The 25401-nt window shown below is 44.5% G+C and overlaps 1 protein-coding gene across 7 annotated transcripts in view; it reads right to left on the bottom strand.

Moving 5' to 3' along the window:
• The window catches only part of ankrd31 (ankyrin repeat domain 31), a 79159-nt gene that overhangs the window by 13643 nt on the left and 40115 nt on the right, over positions 1-25401 (bottom strand). For 5 of the 7 annotated variants that reach the window (XM_008102946.3, XM_016990905.2, XM_008102945.3 and 2 more), the window contains 4 exons: positions 22842-22986; positions 1711-1820; positions 1113-1200; positions 240-336 (listed from right to left, as the gene is read on the bottom strand). In XM_008102946.3, coding sequence (XP_008101153.1) covers positions 240-336; positions 1113-1200; positions 1711-1820; positions 22842-22986 — 440 coding nt within the window. The remainder of the gene's footprint in view (positions 1-239; positions 337-1112; positions 1201-1710; positions 1821-22841; positions 22987-25401) is intronic. The other 2 variants (XM_062972332.1, XM_062972331.1) reach the window with 1 other exon arrangement.

Raw genomic sequence — 25401 nt, forward strand, 5'->3', positions numbered from 1 at the left:
TTATAATTACAACCTATGCTCTAGGATCCAGATACCTCTATAGCACCAGTTCTTTGCTTTATTTTTAGCAGGAGGATTGATTAAAGGACAGATTAACTATGAAAGTATTAAAACTGGTGAAGGATTTTGAGAACTTGGTTTCATGCTACAGTTTGCTTCTTTTTGAACTAGACATATGCTCAGCATTCTATTTTATATAAAAATGAGTCAGCGATAAAGAATATTTTTATTCTACCTACCTGTATTTGTTAACAAGTTTATCTCTTTCTGATTTCTGTTTGGCCAGAATATCATTCAGGGTGTTTTGTATCTGAGTCAGGTGTTGAATATAAAGATCTGCTCAAGATATATTTTCAAGGTTTTTATTCATTTTTATATGATCAGATGCAATAAAAACATCTTAATATTCAAGTATTATGATGGATAAAACAAGTCAATATTGTACGCATCAGAGTCTTTAGCTGCAAATCTATTTTTAAGGGAACAAATCCCACAGAACACAAAATACTTATTTCTGAGTAGACATGCATAGGATGGCAATGTTAACTGGTTACTGAACAACTGTTTGTGGCACAAAGGTACTTCTTAACCTTTTACCGCTCCATGGACAATTAACTCATGTGTCATTTAAACAGCTGAAACTGAAATACTGGCAATGGGTGCTTTATAAAAGCAATGCCTGATGATGATGATAACAACCACATTTATATCCCACTTTCTCCCTCTAAAAACAGACCTGAAGCGACTAATAATCCTTAAAACAATACAATATACTGTACAAAAAGGTTTGTTTGGCCTGTGCTAACTCTTTGCAGGGAGCTGGAGTGAGGACAAAGAGTGGGCTTTTCTTTCTATAGGAAATCTTGTGCCACTTTGGCAATCTTTTGGGAATAAAGTCCATGTTATGAACAGTCATCTTAGGTTTGGCCAGTATATATATGTAAATAATTCTTACATAAGTCTCCACTGACCACCTTCCTAACTGCACCCTGGATAAGTACTGGAAATCCTGCTTTAGAAATTGACGTTACATGAAAGTGGGATACACACATGCACAAAACAGGAAATAACATTTGGGGCAATACATTCCTATAACTATAGTTAATCCTTACCTGCATCTTTTTGGTTTTTCAATTCAAAGAGCAAAAGTCTTTCCTGGTTCTCATTTACTTCCTGCAGTACTTTATTGATAGATTCATTCTGCCAAATACAAATAATAACATTAATCTGAATCTACACAACAGCTGTATTACTTGCAGGACTATCCTTTGCATAAAAGTGAAAAGACACTTTCTGCACAGTAGACTAAGGCTTTTACAGAGAACTACTGCTTGAGAAGCATTGCTGGAGGTTTTTGAACCATAAAGGCAAACCTTTCAATTTCTTCTCTTCCATCTTCATAGAATGGCTACATCAGCTTATATACTTAAAAGATAATGATCAACTGAAGAGTTTTTGCTCTTTAAACATTTTTGTGTGTGGAGGAAGTTCACGTTAAAGAGTTTTTAGGGTATAGGGTTATTATTGACATAATGGTGGTTTTAAAATTAGTTGCATTTTATTGCAGTGTTTGAATTTTGGATTTGCGTTACCCTTCACAGACTGCCTTTTGTTGAAAAAACAGCATAGAAATATAGCAGAAGACATTTGCTTTGGGCCCATGTCATCCAGCAACCTACAGCATAAAACTCTTCAACTCTCTATACTTACCTTACCACATTTTAGACTAGCTGATGTGGGTTGTAAAACGAGATTATCATTTTCATAGCCATCACAGCAACGTGTTTTCTTAGATCTGGAAGAGTGTAACTCTCTCTCTCCTAAATGAAGAAGTTGTCGTTATTTCAAAGTGTGCAGAAATACTGTATATTCTGTAGAACATGTTTAGGTGTCAAAAACAGACTACAATAAAATGCGCTCAGATTCATCTCAGATTCTCAAACATGGCAAGACTTCAACTCTTAAGATCAAAATTGACTCCCTGAGCTATGATAGAGACTTATAGAGAAATGACCCACTTGTGAGGGTCACAGAGATCATGTAGAAGACTCCAACATTAACAAAATGGCACAATATTGCTAAGTGTTCCAGGTTATGAATGTGTGTGAATAATTAAAATATTATTCTTGTAATGAACCCTAGTCATTTTCAACAGAGATGAAAAGAAATGGAAAAAAAACATTAGGTATGAATGTTTAAATTCCATAACTGGCCAAGTAAAATAATCTTCTATAACAATTCACAAACACATTAGGAACATGGCTATACCAAAATTTAACACATTCAATTGATTTAAACAAATTCACTCAATTTTAGTCGGACCATGGAGTCAGTAATTTAAAAGATTTAAAAAATATGTCACCACGATCTTGCTGTATATTACAAGGTTTCCAGAAAAGAAAAGCTTAACAAAAACCAATGAAATTCATGGGGTCACCATGAGTCAACAGGAAACTTGAAGGCACAAACACACCCACATTTGATGAACCCATAGCAATAAAATAAATCTGCCAGAATTCTAATGTAACATTAATTTTTTAAAAGGAGTTTTTCCTTTTACGTGAACACAAACTGCTTACCAAACCCATCTGCTATTTGTGGCTTTTCAATCTAACTGGACTCTAAATGCTTTGAGGAAACATTATTTTCAGTATTGCTGGAACACTAATGGTCATTCTGGAAATTCTTATTAAATTTCAGTTGCATTGTTTTATTCTGAGAAGTTTCTAATTCATTTGAATGTATCTAGCCTATTTACTGAATCTTCATGTCTGTTTGCCTCATTGCAATATCTTTCAGTGATCTCATTTTTCTGGACTTTTATCTCCTTTTGAGGCTAAGAATTAGCATACTACAGTCACCATGACTTACAAAAGTTATTACTTATGACATGGAAAGGGAGGGGGGGGAATAACCAGCAAAAATGAGGGAAATGGTTTTCCTCCTTCAAATCCCCCCAATAAAATGGACTACCCTTCTCTCTCTGTCGCCTCCTTGTGGCCTCCACCTGGATAATAGGACAGTGCCAAGTATATTGATGAAAATACCATATGATATATTAAAGGTAGAGTCTCACTTATCCAACACTCACTTATCCAATGTTCTGGATTATCCAACACATTTTTGTAGTCAATGTTTTCAATGCATTGTGATATTTTGGTGCTAAATTCATAAATACAGTAATTACTACATAGCATTAATGTGTCATGAACTACTTTTTCTGTCAAATTTGTTGTATAACATGATGTTTTGGTGCTTAATTTGTAAAATCATAACCTATTTTGACGTTTAATAGGCTTTTTCTTAATCTCTCCTTATTATCCAACATATTCGCTTATCCAACGTTCTGCCAGCCCGTTTATGTTGGATAAGTGAGACTCTACTGTAAATGTCTTTGAAAATCAGTTGACACTTTTATTGCCTTCTTTCAAGGGTAGGATGTTGTAACTATGTTTCAATATGCTTTAACATTTCATACATTTAGTAACAGTATATTGTATTTGTTTTCAATAAAAATAAAGTTTCAGGTAAACTGAGCATATATGGCTTCCAAAAGGAGCCAAATACTTATCATTTGTGCAATTTAATAATGAATGCGTATAACACAGGAATATGGTTTTCCTCCCATATTATACTGGAAAGAGGAATTACGAACACAGATGGGACCTGTTTATACAATTCCACACACAAAAACATATAGCCATCTTGTACTAGGAAATAAAATATAATGACACATCAATGAATAATTGCTATGTATGGATGCAGTAGTCCCTTTGTGTTTATGTTGCAATGGTTCTTGAACATGCACTTGTGAAATCAGGAATGTGTTACTCTCATTCATATTACTATTTTCTGTTCTCTCAAGGGAATCTTCCATCACACAGTTGTTTCCGGCTTTTCGTGACCCCATGGACCAGCCCACGCCAGAGCTCCCTGTCGGCCGTCGCCGCCCCCCAGTTCCTTCAAGGTCAAGCCAGTCACTTCAAGGATACCATCCATCCATCTTGCTCTTGGTCGGCCTCTCTTCCTTTTTCCTTCCATTTTCCCCAGCATCATCTTTTCCAAGCTTTCCTGCCTTCTCATGATGTGGCCAAAATACTTCATCTTTGCCCCTAATATCCTTCCCTCCAGTGAGCAGCCGGGCATTATTTCCTGGAGGAGGGACTGGTTGGATCTTCTTGCAGTCCAAGGCACTCTCAGGATTTTCCTCTAGCACCAAAGTTCAAAAGTATCTATCTTCCTTTGCTCAGCCTTCCTTATGGTCCAGCTCTCGCAACCATAGGTTACTATGGGGAATACCATTGCTTTAACTATGGGGACCAATGGCCAACTATGTGATGTCTTTGCTTTTCACTATTTTATCAAGGTTGGTTATTGCTCTCCTCCCAAGAAGTAAACATCTTCTGATTTCCTGGCTGCAGTTTGCATCTGCAGTGATCTTCGCACCTAGAAATATAAAGTCTGTCACTGCCTCCATGTTTTCTCCCTCTATTTGCCACTTATCAGTCTGGTTGCCATAATCTTGGTTTTCTTGATGTTTAACTGCAGCCCAGCTTTTGCACTTTCTTCTTTCACCTTGGTGATAAGGCTCCTCAGCTCCTCCTCACTTTCAGCCATCAGAGTGGTATCATCTGCATACCTAAGGTTGTTAATGTTTCTTCCGGCAATTTTAACTCCAGCCTTGGATTCGTCAAGCACTGCATATCGCATGATGTGTTCTGCGTACAAGTTGAATAGGTAGGGTGAAAGTATACAGCCCTGCCGTACTCCTTTCCCAATCTTGAACCAATCTGTTGTTCTGTGGTCTATTCTTACTGTGGCTACTTGGTTTTTATACAGATTTCTCAGGAGACAGAAAAGGTGACTTGGTATTCCCACACCACCGAGAACATTTATTGATTTATTATTTATTTATTTACGGTATTTATAATAATAAACATACAACAGTTTATTATGATCCACACAGTCGAAGGCTTTAGAATAGTCAATAAAGCAGAAATAGATATTTTTCTGAAACTCCCTGGTTTTCTCCATTATCCAACAGATATTGGCAATTTGGTCTTTCATTCCTTTGCCTTTTCTAAACCCAGCTTGGACATCTGGCAACTCTCGCTTCATGTATTGCTGGAGTCTGCCTTGCAGGATCTTGAGCATTACCTTATTGGCATGGGAAATAAATGCCACTGTACGGAAGTTTGACCATTCTTTAGCATTTCCCTTTTTTGGTATGGGGATATAAATTGATTTTTTCCAATCTGATGGCCATTCTTGTGTTCTCCATATTTGCTGGTATATGGCATGCATCACCTTGACAGCACCATCTTTCAAGATTTTAAACAACTCAGATGGGATCCCGTCATCTCAAGGGAATGTCTTCTTATTTCATTCTGCATATGGCCCCACAATTATATTCTCATGCACAGGAGTGAACAGTCTTATTCAGGAGGCATATGTGTCAGGGCTAATATTCAAGTTATTGCTGCCCCAAGGAAACGAACAAGCTGAGGGTATTTCCATGCTAACTTGAACTGTTTCTTCACTGCAGATTTCAACAGTCTTACAGATATTTTTATCTGGATCTTGGTTTCAAATTGCATTCAAATTGACTGCTCAGAGAGAACTATATAATAAGAATCATTAAGATGTGCATTTCCATACACCCATGAGATGATTGTGTAGTTTGACTTTAACAGTCTTTCTTCTGAATAAATGTGTTCTTCAGACATAATGTCTCAGATTGGTTCAGACCATGCTCCAAAAGTGTTCCTCTGTGGAAATCTAGGTTGATTTTATCCACCGAGCACTGAGACTGCATGGATTGTTCTTACAATCTATAGTTCTCACAAGCAGGATTAATGCTTTCTTTTCTAAATGTGTTTCCTAACTACAAACATATTTTCAGCAAGATGCAAGCTGTCACCTATAGACAAGAGTGCATGTGACCATATTTCATGGCACATTCTTTCTTTCTTAGGTTCATTTAGCAATTTAGTTACAGAAGGTAATGCAGATACTCCCTTAACAGAATTCAGGGATGTGACAGTACAGGAATTAGTCATTTGACCTTTTGTTGTTCCTGCCAGCTCAGAACTTTGATAAACCTCCTTCCTTTTTTGGTGAATCTTCATTATTGCTGCCACTGGAGTCACTCTCTAGCTATATATCTGATCCTATGAGCACGCTGAGCTATTCTGTAGCTTTACAAGTTCTGTCTGAATTATGCGGATCATACACCAAGGATCCAGCTGCTCTTTTGTAAAAGAAAGACTCGTTGTGTGACCAGATTCATTCCTTGGTCATGTCACGACCCAGGCTGCAGAGCACCAATAACCATACACAGAGGCCAGAATCTATCTAATATCTTTATTGTAGGAATATATAAAGTTAATAAAAACAAGTGTAGAAAATAGTCCAGAATTAGACCTTTCAGGAAAGGTCAGAATTAGTCCAAAAAAGCAATGTCCAATAAGAAATATTAAGGTCCAAAGTTGTAATCCAATAACCGAAACACTCACTTTGCCAAGCAAAGTGAGGGGAGATGACAAGGTCCTTTAGTCCATGAAACTTGAGCGAGGCTAGGAAATAACTTGATACTTGAAACAAGGCTTGAACGTGGAACAAGGTAACTAAGAACAAGAACAAGGTCCGTGGAATAACTTGATAAATCCGTGGAACAAGGCAAGGATTGATCCTGGGAAACAAGGCAAAGTCCGTAGATAAACAAAGGCTGGGAAGCAAGGCGAAGGCTGGATAGCAAGGCAAGGCTTGAGCAGGAGCGAGGCTTGAACCGGAGCGCGCTGTCCAGACACAACTCGCTCCGTAGGCTGACGAATTGACTCCGCGAAGTTACTACGCGGGTAAAACACCTAAATAGAGTCTAGCTTCCCGCCGAAGCAGTTCTCTGGGAATCAGAACCGAAAGCTAACTCTGAGACCAGATGTGAGACTCCCCAAAGATTCTCACGAGAAGCAGTCTTAATTGGCCACATTCTTAGCTGCAATCCTCGCACTCCTGCGCGAAGCTGAATCCAAACTTCTCTGTTGTTTACAAAACTCCCGGCGCAAGAATACGGGAGAAGTAGGCTCTGGGCTTGTTTGACATACTTCTGGGAGACAACTTTCTTGCAGGTGCAAGGTTCCCAGATCTGCCTGGGAAAGATCTGGCCGAGAGGAATCCAGTTCAGACTGGGAAGGTAAAAAACCCAAGTTTTCATCTTCATCAGGAATTACAATGTCCTGAGCAGGACTACAAGGCCCATGGGTCATCACACTATCCCCCTCCTCAAGGCCCCTCCCAAACTGGGGCCCTCTCCCCGAGGCGCGAGGTCGCGGTTTGGTGGGATAGGTCTGATGAAAGCGACGGGTTAGATCAGGAGCATGGACTGTGGAGGCGTCTTCCCAAGAGCGTTCCTCAGGGCCAAAACCCACCCAGTCAATGAGATATTGTAGGCGGCGGCGGTGAAAGCGAGAATCCAAAATGTCCTCAACCTCGAACTCCTCCTCCCCATTCATCAAAACAGGAGGGGGGGCCGGTTGGTCTGTATCAGGTCGCACACCATCCGCCGGAAGGAGCAGGGAACGGTGAAACACTGGGTGAATGCGCATTGAACGCGGAAGTTGGAGTTTGAAAGTCACGGGGTTTAATTGCGCCACCACTGGATAGGGACCAATGAAACGGGCATCTAACTTCCGGCAAGGGCGGTGGGAGGGCAGAAAGCGAGTGGACAGGAAAACCCGATCTCCTACCTTGATTTCAGGGCCCGGCTGGCGATGTTTGTCAGCGTGGCGTTTATAGTCCTCCTTGGCTTGGTCCAGTTGCTGGAGCAAAAGTTGTTGCACCGCTGTGAGTTCCTGCAGCCAATCCTCTGCTGCGGGAACCTCTGAAGTTTCAATGACAGGGGGAAAGAAACGTGGATGGAAGCCGTAGTTTGCAAAGAACGGCGTTTCCTTTGTAGAAGCTTGAACTCCATTGTTGTAGGCAAACTCAGACAGTGGTAACAGAGAAGCCCAATTGTCCTGTTGATAGTTTACATAACAGCGAAGATACTGCTCCAAAGTGGCATTGGTGCGCTCCGTTTGCCCATCTGTTTGGGGATGATGAGCTGAAGATAAGCGAGAGTCTATGCCCAATAGTTTTTGTAGTGCCTTCCAAAAACGAGAGGTGAATTGAGATCCACGGTCTGTGACTAAACTCTTGGGCAATCCATGTAGTCTGAAAACATGTTGAAGAAATAGATCCGCAGTTTCCTTGGCCGTGGGGAGGCCTTCGCAGGGAATGAAATGGGCTAACTTGGTGAATAGGTCCACCACCACTAAGATCGTGGTGAATCCACAGGAAGGTGGTAGGTCAGTGATGAAATCCGCGGAAATTATTTCCCATGGGCGAGATGGGGTAGGAAGGGGGTGTAAAAGCCCTGAGGGCTTCTCCCTTCGTATCTTGGAGCGCTGGCATACTGGGCAGGTGTTGACATATTTTTCCACATCCTTGCGGATCTTGGGCCACCAAAAATCCCTTAGGATCAAATGCATAGTTTTAAATAGTCCGAAGTGTCCTGCTGGTTTGCAGTCATGACACAGACGAAGCGCTTTTTCCCTGCCCGGTCCGGGTGGGATATAAACATGATTTCTATAGCAGAGCAGCCCATCTTTAAGCGAAAAGGGGAAATGCAGACCTTGGCGAAGTTGGTCCTGCGCCCAGGCATCTGCTTGCTGACTAGCCCTGATTTCTTGAGCACAGATGGGTCCTGGAGTAGGGGAAGTTGAACCAATGGGAATGGATTTGGTGTTCCCCACCGTGAGTGTGGCAAAGTTCTCAGGTTGTAGCAGTTGGGATTCAAAGGTCTCCTTGCGTCCTGCAGCGTATTCCGGTTTACGTGACAGGGCGTCTGCTTGCTTGGTTTGGGCTGGGGTCACATAATGGATCTGGAAGTTGAAACGTTCAAAGAATAAAGCCCAACGTTGCTGCCTCTGATTTAGTTTGCGGGCAGTTCTTAGATGTTCTAGATTACGATGATCAGTGTGGACTTCAATGGGAAATTTGGCCCCTTCTAGCCAATGTCTCCAAGTTTCAAAGGCTGCCTTTATGGCCAGTAGTTCTTTTTCCCAAATGGTGTAATTCCTCTCTGGTGTGGTTAGTTGACGAGAATAAAAGGCACAGGGGTGGAGGTGATCTCCCACCGGTTGTAAGAGTACAGCCCCAATTGCCACATCAGAGGCTGTGATGAACCATGGGCCTTGTAGTCCTGCTCAGGACATTGTAATCCCTGATGAAGATGAAAACTTGGGTTTTTTACCTTCCCAGTCTGAACTGGATTCCTCTCAGCCAGATCCTTCCCAGGCAGATCTGGAAACCTTGCACCTGCAAGAAAGTTGTGCCCCAGAAGTATGTCAAACAACCCCAGAGCCTACTTCTCCCGTGTTCTTGCGCCGGGAGTTTTGTAAACAACAGAGAAGTTTGGATTCAGCTTCGCGCAGGAGTGCGAGGATAGCAGCTAAGAATGTTGCCAATTAACATTGGTTCTCGTGAGAATCTTTAAGGAGTTTAACATCTGGTCTCAGAGTTTAGCTTTCGTTTCTGATTCCCAGAGAACCGCTTTGGTGAGAAAGTTGGACTCTATATAGGTGTTTTGCCCGCGTAGCAACTTCGCGGAGTCAATTCGTCAGCCTACGGAGCGAGTTGTGTCTGGACAGCGCGCTCCGATTCAAGCCTCGCTTCAGCTCAAGCCTTGCCTTGCTATCCAGCCTTCGCCTTGCTTCCCAGCCTTTGTTTACCTACGGACTTTGCCTTGTTTCCCAGGACTAATCCTTGCCTTGTTTCACGGATTTTACCAAGTTATTCCACGGACCTTGTTCTTGTTCTTAGTTACCTTGTTCCACGTTCAAGCCTTGTTTCAAGTATCAAGTTATTTCCTAGCCACGCTCAAGTTTTATGGACTAAGGACCTTGTCATCTCCCCTCACTTTGCTTGGCAAAGTGAGTGTTTCGGTTATTGGATTACAACTTTGGACCTTAATATTTCTTATTGGACATTGCTTTTTTGGACTAATTCTGACCTTTCCTGAAGGGTCTAATTCTGGACTATTTTCTATACTTGTTTTTATTAACTTTATATATTCCTTCAATAAAGATATTAGTTAGATTCTGGCCTCTGTGTATGGTTATTGGTGCCTCTGCCGCCTGGGTCGTGACAGTTTGACTCCGCCGCCCATAAGCACCAACTAACCGAGGCCAGGATGTCTACCGGAGCCGCGCCGGCTGGACAGCCGCTCAGCTACACCATCAGCAAGGACGAAGTGGACCGCATCCGTGACAGACTCAACGCGCAGGATGGAGAAATAAAAGGGTTGAGGGAGCGCGGAGTTCGCCTCCCGGCCATGGCGTTGCCTACCAAGTTTTCTGGAGAAGCTGCTAAGGTTCATGTTTTCCGCCGCCAATGTCAAGCTTATCTAGAGGCCCGTGATGCCGAGTTTCCCCAAGAAGACATCAAGGTGGCGTGGGTCTACAGTCTTCTAGACGGACCAGCGGCTAGCTGGGCGACGGCCCTGTTTGATCAAGCCTCCCCCCACCTAAGTTCAGCACAACGCTTCTTGGATCACCTTAAGGAGACCTGGGGAATCGAGGACAATTTGGAGGCAGCCGGTCACAAACTCCGGCGCCTCCTTCAAGGAGACAGACCCATGTCTCAGTACATAGCCGAGTTCCGCGTGCTGGCCCACAACACCGGCTGGAACGATGTAGCCCTCAGAGGACAATTTCGGGAGGGTCTCAACATTGAAATGCTGGAAGAAATCTCCAAGGTGGATCCTCCCCAGACCCTCGAGGCACTCATTGATCAATGTTTACGGGCTGAAGTCATGATTGCCAACAGGAAACAATGGGTTCGAGGCCAGGGCGGTAGAGCCGGGGCAAAACCCCCCGCTCCCGCCAGTGTTCAGCCACGTCCGGTGTGGAGACCCCCGCCGCCAACCCCATACCCCAGAGGAGGCGAGGAGGTGCCGATGCAGTTGGGCAATGTGCGTCCCAGACTAGATGCCGCCGAGAAGGCCCGTCGTCAACGCTTGAACCTCTGCTGGTACTGCGGGAACGGGGGCCACTTCGCCAGAGAGTGCCCAGCCAAAGGGAAGCCTGCCGCCCGTCTTGCGGCGGCGTCCTCCACGGAGTCGAAGGCGTCTGAGCCGACTGGCACACAGCCGGCGGGGGAAGCCAACGACCGGGTGTAGAGAGGCTCGCCAACCCGGTCAAAAAATCCATCCAAGAGCCGCCAACCGGGGTCCTGTTCCTTCTCGTGGTCACATTATGGTCAGCAAAAAGGGGACCCGTCATGATCCACGCCATGATAGACTCTGGAGCTACCAACAATTTCATCGATAGAGAGTATGCCGACTCTCTGGGATTACAATATCATGATTTCAAGAATGCCCGTGTGGTGCAAGCCATAGACGGCCGTCCCCTCAAGACGGGCCCCGTAAGCCAGTGGTCGGAACCCACCAGGATGTGGATAAGGGAACATATGGAAGAGATTTCCTTCTTTGTTACCGAGGTTCCCCATTTCCCTGTGATTTTGGGAATTCCATGGCTGACACTCCACGACCCTAACATCTCCTGGTCCAACAGAGAACTGCAGTTTGCTTCACCGTACTGCCAAAACCATTGCCTCGTAGCCAAGGTATGCCATGCCACAGACTCCGAGCCCATCATCACCTTGCCAAAGAAATACTCCGAGTATTGGGATGTATTCAATGAGAAAGAAGCCGAAAAATTACCCCCACATAGACCTTATGACTGTGCCATTGACTTGGTGGAGGGGGCCCCGATCCCGCGAGGGCATCTCTACTCCCTGACTGAACCAGAGCAAGAAGCTCTCAGGGAATTCTTAGAGACAAACCTTCGCAAGGGGTTCATCAGACCCTCTCAATCCCCAGCCGCCTCCCCAGTGATGTTTGTGAAGAAGAAGTCAGGGGAATTACGCTTGGTGGTGGACTACAGAGCATTGAACAATATCACCAAGCGGAACAGCTATCCCCTGCCCTTAATCTCGGATCTACTGGACCGACTTCGAGGAGCCAAGGTCTACACCAAGCTGGATCTTCGGGGGGCTTATAATCTAGTTCGCATCAGAGAAGGGGACGAGTGGAAGACCGCCTTCCAGACTAAATTCGGATTATTCGAGTCCCGAGTTATGAATTTCGGTTTATGCGGAGCTCCCGCAACGTTCCAGCATTTTGTCAACGATATTTTTCAGGACTATCTAGACAGATTCTTGATAATCTACCTGGACGATTTTTTGGTGTTTTCCAGATCACAATCAGAACATGAGAACCACGTCAAAATGGTGTTGCAACGACTGCGGGATCATGGACTTTATGCCAAGCTAGAAAAATGCGCTTTTGATCTACAAGAGGTAGATTTCCTTGGCTACCGCATCTCGCCTCTAGGGCTTTCCATGGATCCAGCCAAAGTTTCAGCAGTATTGGAATGGCGGGCGCCAACTAACAAGAAAGAGGTGCAGCGTTTCTTGGGGTTCGCGAACTACTACCGCAAGTTCATTCCAGATTTTGCCCGCTGGTCCGACCCCATCACTAGCTGCATCCGTGGAAAGCAGCCTTTCCGCTGGACTGATCAAGCAGAGAAAGGGTTCCAGCAACTGAAGAAACTATTCACCTCCCAGCCAATTCTACAGCACCCAAATCCTGGAACCCCTTTTGTGGTGCAAGCGGACGCCTCTGATGTGGCAATTGGGGCTGTACTCTTACAACCGGTGGGAGATCACCTCCACCCCTGTGCCTTTTATTCTCGTCAACTAACCACACCAGAGAGGAATTACACCATTTGGGAAAAAGAACTACTGGCCATAAAGGCAGCCTTTGAAACTTGGAGACATTGGCTAGAAGGGGCCAAATTCCCCATTGAAGTCCACACTGATCATCGTAATCTAGAACATCTAAGAACTGCCCGCAAACTAAATCAGAGGCAGCAACGTTGGGCTTTATTCTTTGAACGTTTCAACTTCCAGATCCATTATGTGACCCCAGCTCAAACCAAGCAAGCAGACGCCCTGTCACGTAAACCGGAATACGCTGCAGGACGCAAGGAGACCTTTGAATCCCAACTGCTACAACCTGAGAACTTTGCCACGCTCACAGTGGGGAACACCAAATCCAGTCCCATTGGTTCAACTTCCCCTACTCCAGGACCCATCTGTGCTCAAGAAATCAGGGCTAGTCAGCAAGCAGATGCCTGGGCGCAGGACCAACTTCGCCAAGGTCTGCATTTTCCCTTTTCGCTTAAAGATGGGCTGCTCTGCTATAGAAATCATGTTTATATCCCACCCGGACCGGGCAGGGAAAAAGCGCTTCGTCTGTGTCATGACTGCAAACCAGCAGGACACTTCGGACTATTTAAAACCATGCATTTGATCCTAAGAGATTTTTGGTGGCCCAAGATCCGCAAGGATGTGGAAAAATATGTCAACACCTGCCCAGTATGCCAGCGCTCCAAGATACGAAGGGAGAAGCCCTCAGGGCTTTTGCACCCCCTTCCTACCCCATCTCGCCCATGGGAAATAATTTCCGCGGATTTCATCACTGACCTACCACCTTCCTGTGGATTCACCACGATCTTAGTGGTGGTGGACCTATTCACCAAGTTAGCCCATTTCATTCCCTGCGAAGGCCTCCCCACGGCCAAAGAAACTGCGGATCTATTTCTTCAGCATGTTTTCAGACTACATGGATTGCCCAAGAGTTTAGTCACAGACCGTGGATCTCAATTCACCTCTCGTTTTTGGAAGGCACTACAAAAACTACTGGGCATAGACTCTCGCTTATCTTCAGCTCATCATCCCCAAACAGATGGGCAAACGGAGCGCACCAATGCCACTTTGGAGCAGTATCTTCGCTGTTATGTAAACTACCAACAGGACAATTGGGCTTCTCTGTTACCACTGTCTGAGTTTGCCTACAATAATGGAGTTCAAGCTTCTACAAAAGAAACGCCGTTCTTTGCAAACTACGGTTTCCATCCACGTTTCTTTCCCCCTGTCATTGAAACTTCAGAAGTTCCCGCAGCAGAGGATTGGCTGCAGGAACTCACAGCGGTGCAACAACTTTTGCTCCAGCAACTGGACCAAGCCAAGGAGGACTATAAACGCCACGCTGACAAACACCGCCAGCCGGGCCCCGAAATCAAGGTAGGAGATCGGGTTTTTCTGTCCACTCGCTTTCTGCCCTCCCACCGCCCATGCCGGAAGTTAGATGCCCGCTTCATTGGCCCCTATCCAGTGGTGGCGCAATTAAACCCCGTGACTTTCAAACTCCAACTTCCGCGTTCAATGCGCATTCACCCAGTGTTTCACCGTTCCCTGCTCCTTCCGGCGGATGGTGTGCGTCCTGATACAGACCAACCGGCCCCCCCTCCTGTTTTGATGAATGGGGAGGAGGAGTTCGAGGTTGAGGACATTTTGGATTCTCGCTTTCATCGCCGCCGCCTACAATATCTCATTGACTGGGTGGGTTTTGGGCCTGAGGAACGCTCTTGGGAAGACGCCTCCACAGTCCATGCTCCTGATCTAACCCGTCGCTTCCATCTGACCTATCCCACCAAACCGCGACCTCGCGCCTCGGGGAGAGGACCCCAGTTTGGGAGGGGCCCTGAGGAGGGGGATAGTGTGATGAACCATGGGCCTTGTAGTCCTGCTCAGGACATTGTAATCCCTGATGAAGATGAAAACTTGGGTTTTTTACCTTCCCAGTCTGAACTGGATTCCTCTCAGCCAGATCCTTCCCAGGCAGATCTGGAAACCTTGCACCTGCAAGAAAGTTGTGCCCCAGAAGTATGTCAAACAACCCCAGAGCCTACTTCTCCCGTGTTCTTGCGCCGGGAGTTTTGTAAACAACAGAGAAGTTTGGATTCAGCTTCGCGCAGGAGTGCGAGGATAGCAGCTAAGAATGTTGCCAATTAACATTGGTTCTCGTGAGAATCTTTAAGGAGTTTAACATCTGGTCTCAGAGTTTAGCTTTCGTTTCTGATTCCCAGAGAACCGCTTTGGTGAGAAAGTTGGACTCTATATAGGTGTTTTGCCCGCGTAGCAACTTCGCGGAGTCAATTCGTCAGCCTACGGAGCGAGTTGTGTCTGGACAGCGCGCTCCGATTCAAGCCTCGCTTCAGCTCAAGCCTTGCCTTGCTATCCAGCCTTCGCCTTGCTTCCCAGCCTTTGTTTACCTACGGACTTTGCCTTGTTTCCCAGGACTAATCCTTGCCTTGTTTCACGGATTTTACCAAGTTATTCCACGGACCTTGTTCTTGTTCTTAGTTACCTTGTTCCACGTTCAAGCCTTGTTTCAAGTATCAAGTTATTTCCTAGCCACGCTCAAGTTTTATGGACTAAGGACCTTGTCATCTCCCCTCACTTTGCTTGGCAAAGTGAGTGTTTCGGTTATTGGATTACAACTTTGGACCTTAATATTTCTTATTGGACATTGCTTTTTTTGGACTAATTCTGACCTTTCCTGAAGGGTCTAATTCTGGACTATTTTCTATACTTGTTTTTATTAACTTTATATATTCCTTCAATAAAGATATTAGTTAGATTCTGGCCTCTGTGTATGGTTATTGGTGCCTCTGCCGCCTGGGTCGTGACAGAGGCGTCCGCTTGCACCACAAAAGGGGTTCCAGGATTTGGGTGCTGTAGAATTGGCTGGGAGGTGAATAGTTTCTTTAGTTGCTGGAACCCTTTCTCTGCTTGATCAGTCCAGCGGAAAGGCTGCTTTCCACGGATGCAGCTAGTGATGGGGTCGGACCAGCGGGCAAAATCTGGAATGAACTTGCGGTAGTAGTTCGCGAACCCCAAGAAACGCTGCACCTCTTTCTTGTTAGTTGGCGCCCGCCATTCCAATACTGCTGAAACTTTGGCTGGATCCATGGAAAGCCCTAGAGGCGAGATGCGGTAACCAAGGAAATCTACCTCTTGTAGATCAAAAGCGCATTTTTCCAGCTTGGCATAAAGTCCATGATCCCGCAATCGTTGTAACACCATTTTGACGTGGTTCTCATGTTCTGATTGTGATCTGGAAAACACCAAAAAATCGTCCAGGTAGATTATCAAGAACCTGTCTAGATAGTCCTGAAAAATGTCATTGACAAAATGCTGGAACGTTGCGGGGGCTCCGCATAAACCGAAATTCATAACTCGGGACTCAAATAATCCGAATTTGGTCTGGAAGGCGGTCTTCCACTCGTCCCCTTCCCTGATGCGAACTAAGTTGTAAGCCCCCCGAAGATCCAGCTTGGTGTAAACCTTGGCTCCTCGAAGCCGATCCAGTAGATCCGAGATTAAAGGCAGGGGATAGCTGTTCCGCTTGGTGATATTGTTCAATGCTCTGTAGTCCACCACCAAGCGTAGTTCCCCTGACTTCTTCTTCACAAACATCACTGGGGAGGCGGCTGGGGATTGAGAGGGTCTGATGAATCCCTTGCGAAGGTTTGTCTCTAGGAATTCCCTGAGAGCTTCTTGCTCTGGTTCAGTCAGGGAGTAGAGATGCCCTCGCGGGATCGGGGCCCCCTCCACCAAGTCAATGGCACAGTCATAAGGTCTATGTGGGGGTAATTTTTCGGCTTCTTTCTCATTGAATACATCCCAATACTCGGAGTACTTCTTTGGCAAGGTGATGATGGGCTCGGTGTCTGTGGCATGGCATACCTTGGCTACGAGGCAATGGTTTTGGCAGTACGGTGAAGCAAACTGCAGTTCTCTGTTGGACCAGGAGATGTTAGGGTCGTGGAGAGTCAGCCATGGAATTCCCAAAATCACAGGGAAATGGGGGACCTCGGTAACAAAGAAGGAAATCTCTTCCATATGTTCCCTTATCCACATCCTGGTGGGTTCCGACCACTGACTTACGGGGCCCGTCTTGAGGGGACGGCCGTCTATGGCTTGCACCACACGGGCATTCTTGAAATCATGATATTGTAATCCCAGAGAGTCGGCATACTCTCTATCGATGAAATTGTTGGTAGCTCCAGAGTCTATCATGGCGTGGATCATGACGGGTCCCCTTTTTGCTGACCATAATGTGACCACGAGAAGGAACAGGACCCCGGTTGGCGGCTCTTGGATGGATTTTTTGACCGGGTTGGCGAGCCTCTCTACACCCGGTCGTTGGCTTCCCCCGCCGGCTGTGTGCCAGTCGGCTCAGACGCCTTCGTCTCCGTGGAGGACGCCGCCGCAAGACGGGCGGCAGGCTTCCCTTTGGCTGGGCACTCTCTGGCGAAGTGGCCCCCGTTCCCGCAGTACCAGCAGAGGTTTAAGCGTTGACGACGGGCCTTCTCGGCGGCATCTAGTCTGGGACGCACATTGCCCAACTGCATCGGCACCTCCTCGCCTCCTCTGGGGTATGGGGTTGGCGGTGGGGGTCTCCACACCGGACGTGGCTGAACGCTGGCGGGAGCGGGGGGTTTTGCCCCGGCTCTACTGCCCTGGCCTCGAACCCACTGTTTCCTGTTGGCAATCATGACTTCAGCCCGTAAACATTGATCAATGAGTGCCTCGAGGGTCTGGGGAGGATCCACCTTGGAGATTTCTTCCAGCATTTCAATGTTGAGACCCTCCCGGAATTGTCCCCTGAGGGCTACATCGTTCCAGCCGGTGTTGTGGGCCAGCACTCGGAACTCGGCTATATACTGAGACATAGGTCTGTCTCCTTGGAAAAGGCGACGGAGTTTGTGACCGGCTGCCTCCAAATTGTCCTCGATTCCCCAAGTCTCCTTGAGGTGGTCCAAGAAGTGTTGCGCTGATCTTAGGTGTGGAGAGGCTTGGTCGAACAGTGCCGTCGCCCAGCTGGCCGCTGGCCCGTCTAGAAGACTGTAAACCCATGCCACTTTGATGTCTTCTTGGGGAAACTCGGCAGCACGGGCCTCCAGATAAGCTTGACATTGGCGACGGAAGACATGAACCTTAGAAGCTTCTCCAGTAAACTTGGTTGGCAACGCCATGGCCGGAAGACGAACTCCGCGTTCCTTCAAACCCCTTATTTCTCCATCCTGTGCATTGAGCTTATCACGGATTCGGTCCACCTCTTCCTTGTCGATGGTGTAGGTAATCGGCTGGCCGCTCGGCCCAGGTACGACTCCGGTAGACATTCTGGCCGAGGTTAATTGGTGCTTAGGGTGGCGGAGTCAAACTGTCACGACCCAGGCTGCAGAGCACCAATAACCATACACAGAGGCCAGAATCTATCTAATATCTTTATTGTAGGAATATATAAAGTTAATAAAAACAAGTGTAGAAAATAGTCCAGAATTAGACCTTTCAGGAAAGGTCAGAATTAGTCCAAAAAAGCAATGTCCAATAAGAAATATTAAGGTCCAAAGTTGTAATCCAATAACCGAAACACTCACTTTGCCAAGCAAAGTGAGGGGAGATGACAAGGTCCTTTAGTCCATGAAACTTGAGCGAGGCTAGGAAATAACTTGATACTTGAAACAAGGCTTGAACGTGGAACAAGGTAACTAAGAACAAGAACAAGGTCCGTGGAATAACTTGATAAATCCGTGGAACAAGGCAAGGATTGATCCTGGGAAACAAGGCAAAGTCCGTAGATAAACAAAGGCTGGGAAGCAAGGCGAAGGCTGGATAGCAAGGCAAGGCTTGAGCAGGAGCGAGGCTTGAACCGGAGCGCGCTGTCCAGACACAACTCGCTCCGTAGGCTGACGAATTGACTCCGCGAAGTTACTACGCGGGTAAAACACCTAAATAGAGTCTAGCTTCCCGCCGAAGCAGTTCTCTGGGAATCAGAACCGAAAGCTAACTCTGAGACCAGATGTGAGACTCCCCAAAGATTCTCACGAGAAGCAGTCTTAATTGGCCACATTCTTAGCTGCAATCCTCGCACTCCTGCGCGAAGCTGAATCCAAACTTCTCTGTTGTTTACAAAACTCCCGGCGCAAGAATACGGGAGAAGTAGGCTCTGGGCTTGTTTGACATACTTCTGGGAGACAACTTTCTTGCAGGTGCAAGGTTCCCAGATCTGCCTGGGAAAGATCTGGCCGAGAGGAATCCAGTTCAGACTGGGAAGGTAAAAAACCCAAGTTTTCATCTTCATCAGGAATTACAATGTCCTGAGCAGGACTACAAGGCCCATGGGTCATCACAGGTCATTTCTTTCTATTTATTCACTTCTTGTAGCCAAGAAAATGGAAAATATATTTCTCTGTCTGACTGCTTTGTCTTTAAGCATGTCAATGTTGTTACATTTCATATTTTACAACCATTTTGTGTTTTTCAGACAGAATTATTTTGTGTGCTGCCTTTTGTCTTATTTTTCCCTAGTTTCACAGTGTATTGTTTTAGCATATTAGTATTGTCAGTAAATGAATACTGTATTTTTTCACTTGGCCTTGAAAAGCATGTTTAATTGGGGGGGGGGGGGGGATAAAAGAACCACACAAATATATTTTACAGGTTACCACAATTACCTCTATGTAGTCTCAGAATGGATTTTGATGGCAACATAATAGCAAAAATCCTTTGGAACAGTCAATGGCAATAAAGAGTAATTTCCACTTAAGAGTAAATGCCCCAGATACTATGAGTTACAAACCAATTATTATAATTTGGGCTTTGCATTTTCATTTTTCACTAAAGTTTTTAAAGCTCTGAACCTATACCAAGATGTCCTCATTATTTGTACCTTTGTATTTTCTTAACTACACTTTGACTACTAACATGATCTTCTTTAGCTGAAAATAAACGTGAACAAAGACACTTTGAACCTTTTTCTGCAATGTTAAAGTTATTAACTATGCACAAATAAAATGAAATGAAATGGAATCAGCTAATGTCAACACCCAGGCTGCAGAGCACCAATAACCATACACAGAGGCCAGAATCTATCTAATATCTTTATTGTAGGAGTATATAAAGTTAATAAAAACAAGTGTAGAAAATAGTCCAGAAGTAGACCTTTCAGGAAAGGTCAAAATTAGTCCAAAGAAACAATGTCCAATATGAAATATTAAGGTCCAAAGTTGTAATCCAGTAACCGAAACACTCACTTTGCCAAGCAAAGTGAGGGGAGATGACAAGGTCCTTTAGTCCATGAAACTTAAGCAAGGCTAGGAAGTAAACTTGATTCTTGGAACACTAAGCTTAATTCAAGGCAGCAAGGAACGAGGAGCAAGAACAGGATCCGTGGTAAATTCGTGGCGAGGTCCGGAAAGCAAGGCAAGGTCCGTGGAGCAAGGCAAGGTCCTGGGAAGCAAGGCAAGGCTAGAAAGGGGAACAAGGGCTTGGACGCGGGAGTAGCGTAGTCCACACACAACCTACTCCCGAAGCTGACGAATTGACTCCGCAAGGTTCCTACGTGGGCAAAACACCTAAATAGGGTCTCGTTTTCCCGCCAAAGAACAATTCTCTGGGGAACCAGAACCGAAAGCCATTCTCTGCGTCCAGATGCATGACTCCCTAAAGTTTCCCATGGGAAGCAGGCTTAATCAGCTGAATGCCTGGCAGCGATCCTAGCGCTCCTGCGAGAAGCCTCCTGAGCGCTTTTCTGTTGTTTATAATAATCACGGCGAGAAAATGGGGGAGATTTCGGCTCAAGGCTTGTTTGGCAGACTTCTGGAAGGCAAATCTCCTGCAGGTGCAAGGGCTCCAATTCTGGCTGAAAAAGCTCCAATTCTGGCTGAAACGGTGGGAAACCTAAGTTTTCCTCTTCATCTGTCACAACAGTGCTAGGAACGGGACTACATGGCCCATGAGTCATCACAGCTAAGGAAATTAAACAAGCAAATGCCTTCTTATACTAAGGCACTATGTGAGTGTTCCTTTATCTCACTATGTTATCAGTATATTTTTATGATGTGATACAAAAATATTTAAACACGTTTCTTTTCTTTGAGGCTGGGTAAATGCAGTGCATTTTAGAGTATGAATAGAAGTAGCACTGTGGGAAATCCAAATGTACATTTCCTCTCCAGAGTCAAATTCTAAAGAAAACAAGTCTACAAATTTAAAGAAAAAACTAGTTACACACATAACTGACTGGATGATCTCTCAGTATATTGTAGATTAAGAATACTGCCCCCCGTTACAAAAAATGTTCCTCTTAAAAAAAGGACATATCAATAAACCTATGATTGTGTTGTCAAGGGCTTTCATGGCCGGAATCACTAGGTTGCTATGAGTTTTGTGGGCTGTACGGCCATGTTCCAGTAGCATTCTCTCCTGACATTTTTCCTGCATCTATGGCAGGCATCCTCAGAGGTTTGTTCAGAGATCCGAACAAACCTCTGAGGATGGCTGCTGCAGACGCAGGCAAAACGCCAGGAGAGAATGCTACTGGAACATGGCTATACAGCCCAAAAATCACAGCAATCCAAACCCATGATTAATGGACATAATAGTAAAAAACACAGACAAAGCAAGTCCAATCCTCAAATGGAGACATTCTGCAAATCCTCATTATGCCTGAAGATATTCAACTGCTCCTCCATTAGAAGCAACCTTTTCTTAGTTCTATAAAAGGCAACAATTTAAATTTATTTTGACTACAGTTGCTTCTTTGGGGTGTGTGGTTCATCATCCTGTGAGAATTCATTCTGTTTTTGATCCCCTCCCATATAATAACAATAATTTTTATTTCTTACCCACCTCTCCCCACAGCACATGGTAAAAAAAAACACAAATACTATGGTATACAAATTTCACACATATTAAAATGCAGTTCTATAAAAGACGTATCAAGGATTTCTATAAAATACTCATTAGTCACACAGGACAGAGACCAAAACACCTATGGGAATTACTAAGGAATTTCACCATTTCACACCTATGGAAACTCAACTTTGATGCAAAACTGTGTGCATCATATATATATATATATATATATATATATATATATATATATATATATATATACACACACACACACACACACACACGAAAGGTTTTCATATGATGTGATAGCTGAGTGTAATACCTTCACCAAAAGACAGAAACACATCATACATCAGAACTTTGTTGTTATTCAACATTTGTCTGCCAATCGCACACACAAACCTTTTCAGAGTGTCAATATAAATCTGAAGCAGGATTTTTGATCTACCCAAGCAAACTGGGAAGGGTTTTAGAATATAAATAATAATTTTCATATCTATGGCTACTAGATGACACCACTGTTGGTTATAACACAGGGGAAAACATTCAGATAATACATTGTTGTTGTTTTGTGCCTTCAAGCTGTTTCTAACTTATGACAACCCTTAAGTGAATCTATCATGGGGTTTTCTTGACAGGATTAGTTCAGGCAGGTTAGCCTTTGCCTTGCATTAAGAGTGAGAGCATGTGACTTGCCAACAGTGGAACTCTCTGCCTCAGGGTGTGATGGAAGCCCCTTCCTTGAAGGCTTTTAAACAGAAGTCAGATGGTTATCTGTGGGGGTCCTTTGATTGTGCTTTTCCTGCATGGCTGGGGATAGGACTGAATAACCCATGTCCTGTCTTCCAGCTCTATTATTCTGTGATCCTAAGGTCACCCAATGGGTTTCCATGGCCTTTGTCTCAAGTTATAGCCCAACACTCAAGCCAGTACATAACACTAGCTCTCAAAGCATGCATTCCTAAAACTTAAATGCTAAAAGTGCTTAGAAAACCCATTTCTTTCAAGTTGTATCTTGCCACTATGTCACATGACAACAGTTCTTTATAAATTCATTCAAAACCAAATAAATGTTTGCAAATGTAATTTTTATATCTGAATACCCAGGCATGATAGAATGACAACTACAGGTATAAATGTGTCTTTTTTGTATTTGCTTTGTAAATGATAATTAATAAAGTAACCCTTACCTGCTGCTGAGTTTTTTCTAAATTTAGCGCTATAGCGTTCAAGTAGTTTCGTCATATGCCTGTCAGTGGATTCTTCTAAAGCACTCTTCCCTTTCTCATTCTTAGTCAGTGGATCAGCTCCATACCAAAGCAGCAATTCTGCCACCTAGAGGTAAAGATTAGTCTGAAATTTTGATCCAGACACTCACTTTTCATTTCACCATTACCATATTGATTCTTTGTAAGGCTCACATCAAAACCTGTAAGAGCAAACAAATACCCAATCCAATACGATGCATTGGTACTTCTAAGTTACCAATGTACAAATAACATGAACAATCACAGTACAGCCCTTTGACAAAATGTTTCAGCGCATTCCCAGATGCTAAGAACATTGTCAAGGCACTAGCTAACATGGAACAAAACATCCTATAACACAATGACTTCCTACCTATGTAATATACTGATTTGCAAAGAACGTTTTGGTAGGGTTTTACACACACACACCTCTAAAACTGACACTAATCCTAGTCAACATTTACAGCTTGGTAATAGACTTCTATGTACAGTGCAATGTGCACAATGAATTCATTCACAGAATTCATAGAATCAGAGTTGGAAGAGACTGCATGGGCCATCAAGTCCAACCTTCTGCATCTAGACCAATCCCCATACAGTTAAATGGCAACAGGGCCTCCCATGCTCAGACCTAGTATTGATAGGCTCAGGAAATTAAACATGGTGAGTGAAGAAGGCCTACAGGTGTAAATAAGAATGCTAACTGTGAATTTTAAAACTCTGCATCTTAAATTAGTATACCCCATTCTTGTTATTTATACAATATTTGTATAAATGATAAATTTCCATCTTAACTCCCCTACAAAAAAGAACGAAAGATGTTGTGCTATTTTCTTTCTGTTTGGCCATGTTTTTACTTATTGCTATTATGTACTATTTTTGCAGTTCCGACTCTCAATTCTGGTGTTGAGACATGGTCTGAGGAGGGGGACCCTTTAGTGGAGCCTTGTGCTCCTGAATTGGAGCCCACCACTTCTGTAGTGCCTCAGAGAGAAAGTAGTTCTTCCCTGGATGATGGGAATGGCTTTACAGACAGGTCTGCTTTTAGTAAGGATGCTTCATGTGAAACACAACCAGTGTGATGTCTCATGGGCCTTGTAGTCCCGTTCCTAGTACTATTGTGGCAGATGAGGAGGAAAACATGGGATTTCCACCGGTTCAGCCAGAATCGGAGCCCCTGCACCTGGAGGATGTTTGCCCTCAAGAAGTCAGACAAACAAGCCTTGGGCAGAATTCTCCCCCGTTTTCTCGTAGGGACAATTATAATAAAGATAGAGGAACTAGGGAGGCGAATCGCCGGAGCGCCAGAATCGCAGCCAAACAATTAGCTGATTAGGTCTGCTTCCCTTGGGAAATTCTAAGGAGTCATGCATCTGGACAGAGTTGGGTTTCACTTTTAGTTCTCCAGGGAAAGTGTTCTTTCGGCGGGAAACGAGGCCCTATTTAGGTGTTTTGCCGCGAAGGAAACCTTGCGGAGTCAACTCGTCAGCTTGAGGAGTGAGATCGTGTGTGGACTACGCAACTCCAGCTCCTTGTTTCCAGGACCAAGTTCCAAGCCTGCCTTGTTCCCCGGACCTCGCCACGGACCTTGTTCTTATTTCTTGTTGCCTCGTATCAAGTCTTGTTTGCCAAGAATCTAGTTTGTTTTCCAGCCTTGTTGTCAAGCTCCAATGGACTAAAAGACTTTGTCATTTCCCCACACTTTGCTCGGCAAAGTGTGTGTTTCGGTTATTGGATTATAACTTTGGACCTTAATATCACCTTTGGACATTATTTTCCTGGACTATATTTGACCTTTCCTGAAAGGTCTATTTCTGAACTTTATTCTTCACTTGTTTTTATTGACTTTATATATTCCTTTAATAAAGATATTAGATAGATTCTGGTCTCTGCGCATGGTTATTGGTGCTCTGCAGCCTGGGTCCTGACAACCAGAGGCTCTGCTTCCAAAGGCTCTCCCTGACCCTGGGAAAGATGTGAGGGAGGTGGAAGATGCTGGATTGTTGCCTATAACTCAGCATCTTCAGTTACAGTGAGATACTTCCAAGCAGAAGCAATTAAGGTTTTCTCAGCATTTGAAAGATAAAGAGGGATTCCAGGTGTTATGTAGATAGTGTCTCCATGGGAACCAATTTGGTTTCTTAAGCTAACCCCTTAGATTGCTGTGTGTGAGAGCAACATTGTATTTTCCGAAGAAAGTCACCTTTTCCTTGAGCTCCATGATTGGAGCTTCTGGCCTCGCTTTCATGTCATATTTTTCCTGTTTGGAATTGGGGAATCTCATTTGGATAAGGTTCTTGGTCTAAGTTTTGTGGATGTTGGCTTTACTATCAGTGCAGGTCTTTGTTTATTGCTGTCTCAAGAATACTCTGATTGTTGTAACCTATTTTTGGAATGACTTTTGAAGCTTATACTTTAGATATACTTTCGCTTTTGCCTTTTACGTATATCTTGGAAATACTTTTCTGCTCTTTACCTTGGACTCTTTTCTTTAATAAACTTT

The sequence above is a fragment of the Anolis carolinensis genome, chromosome 2, assembly GCF_035594765.1.
Source record: "Anolis carolinensis isolate JA03-04 chromosome 2, rAnoCar3.1.pri, whole genome shotgun sequence".
NCBI lineage: Eukaryota > Metazoa > Chordata > Lepidosauria > Squamata > Dactyloidae > Anolis > Anolis carolinensis.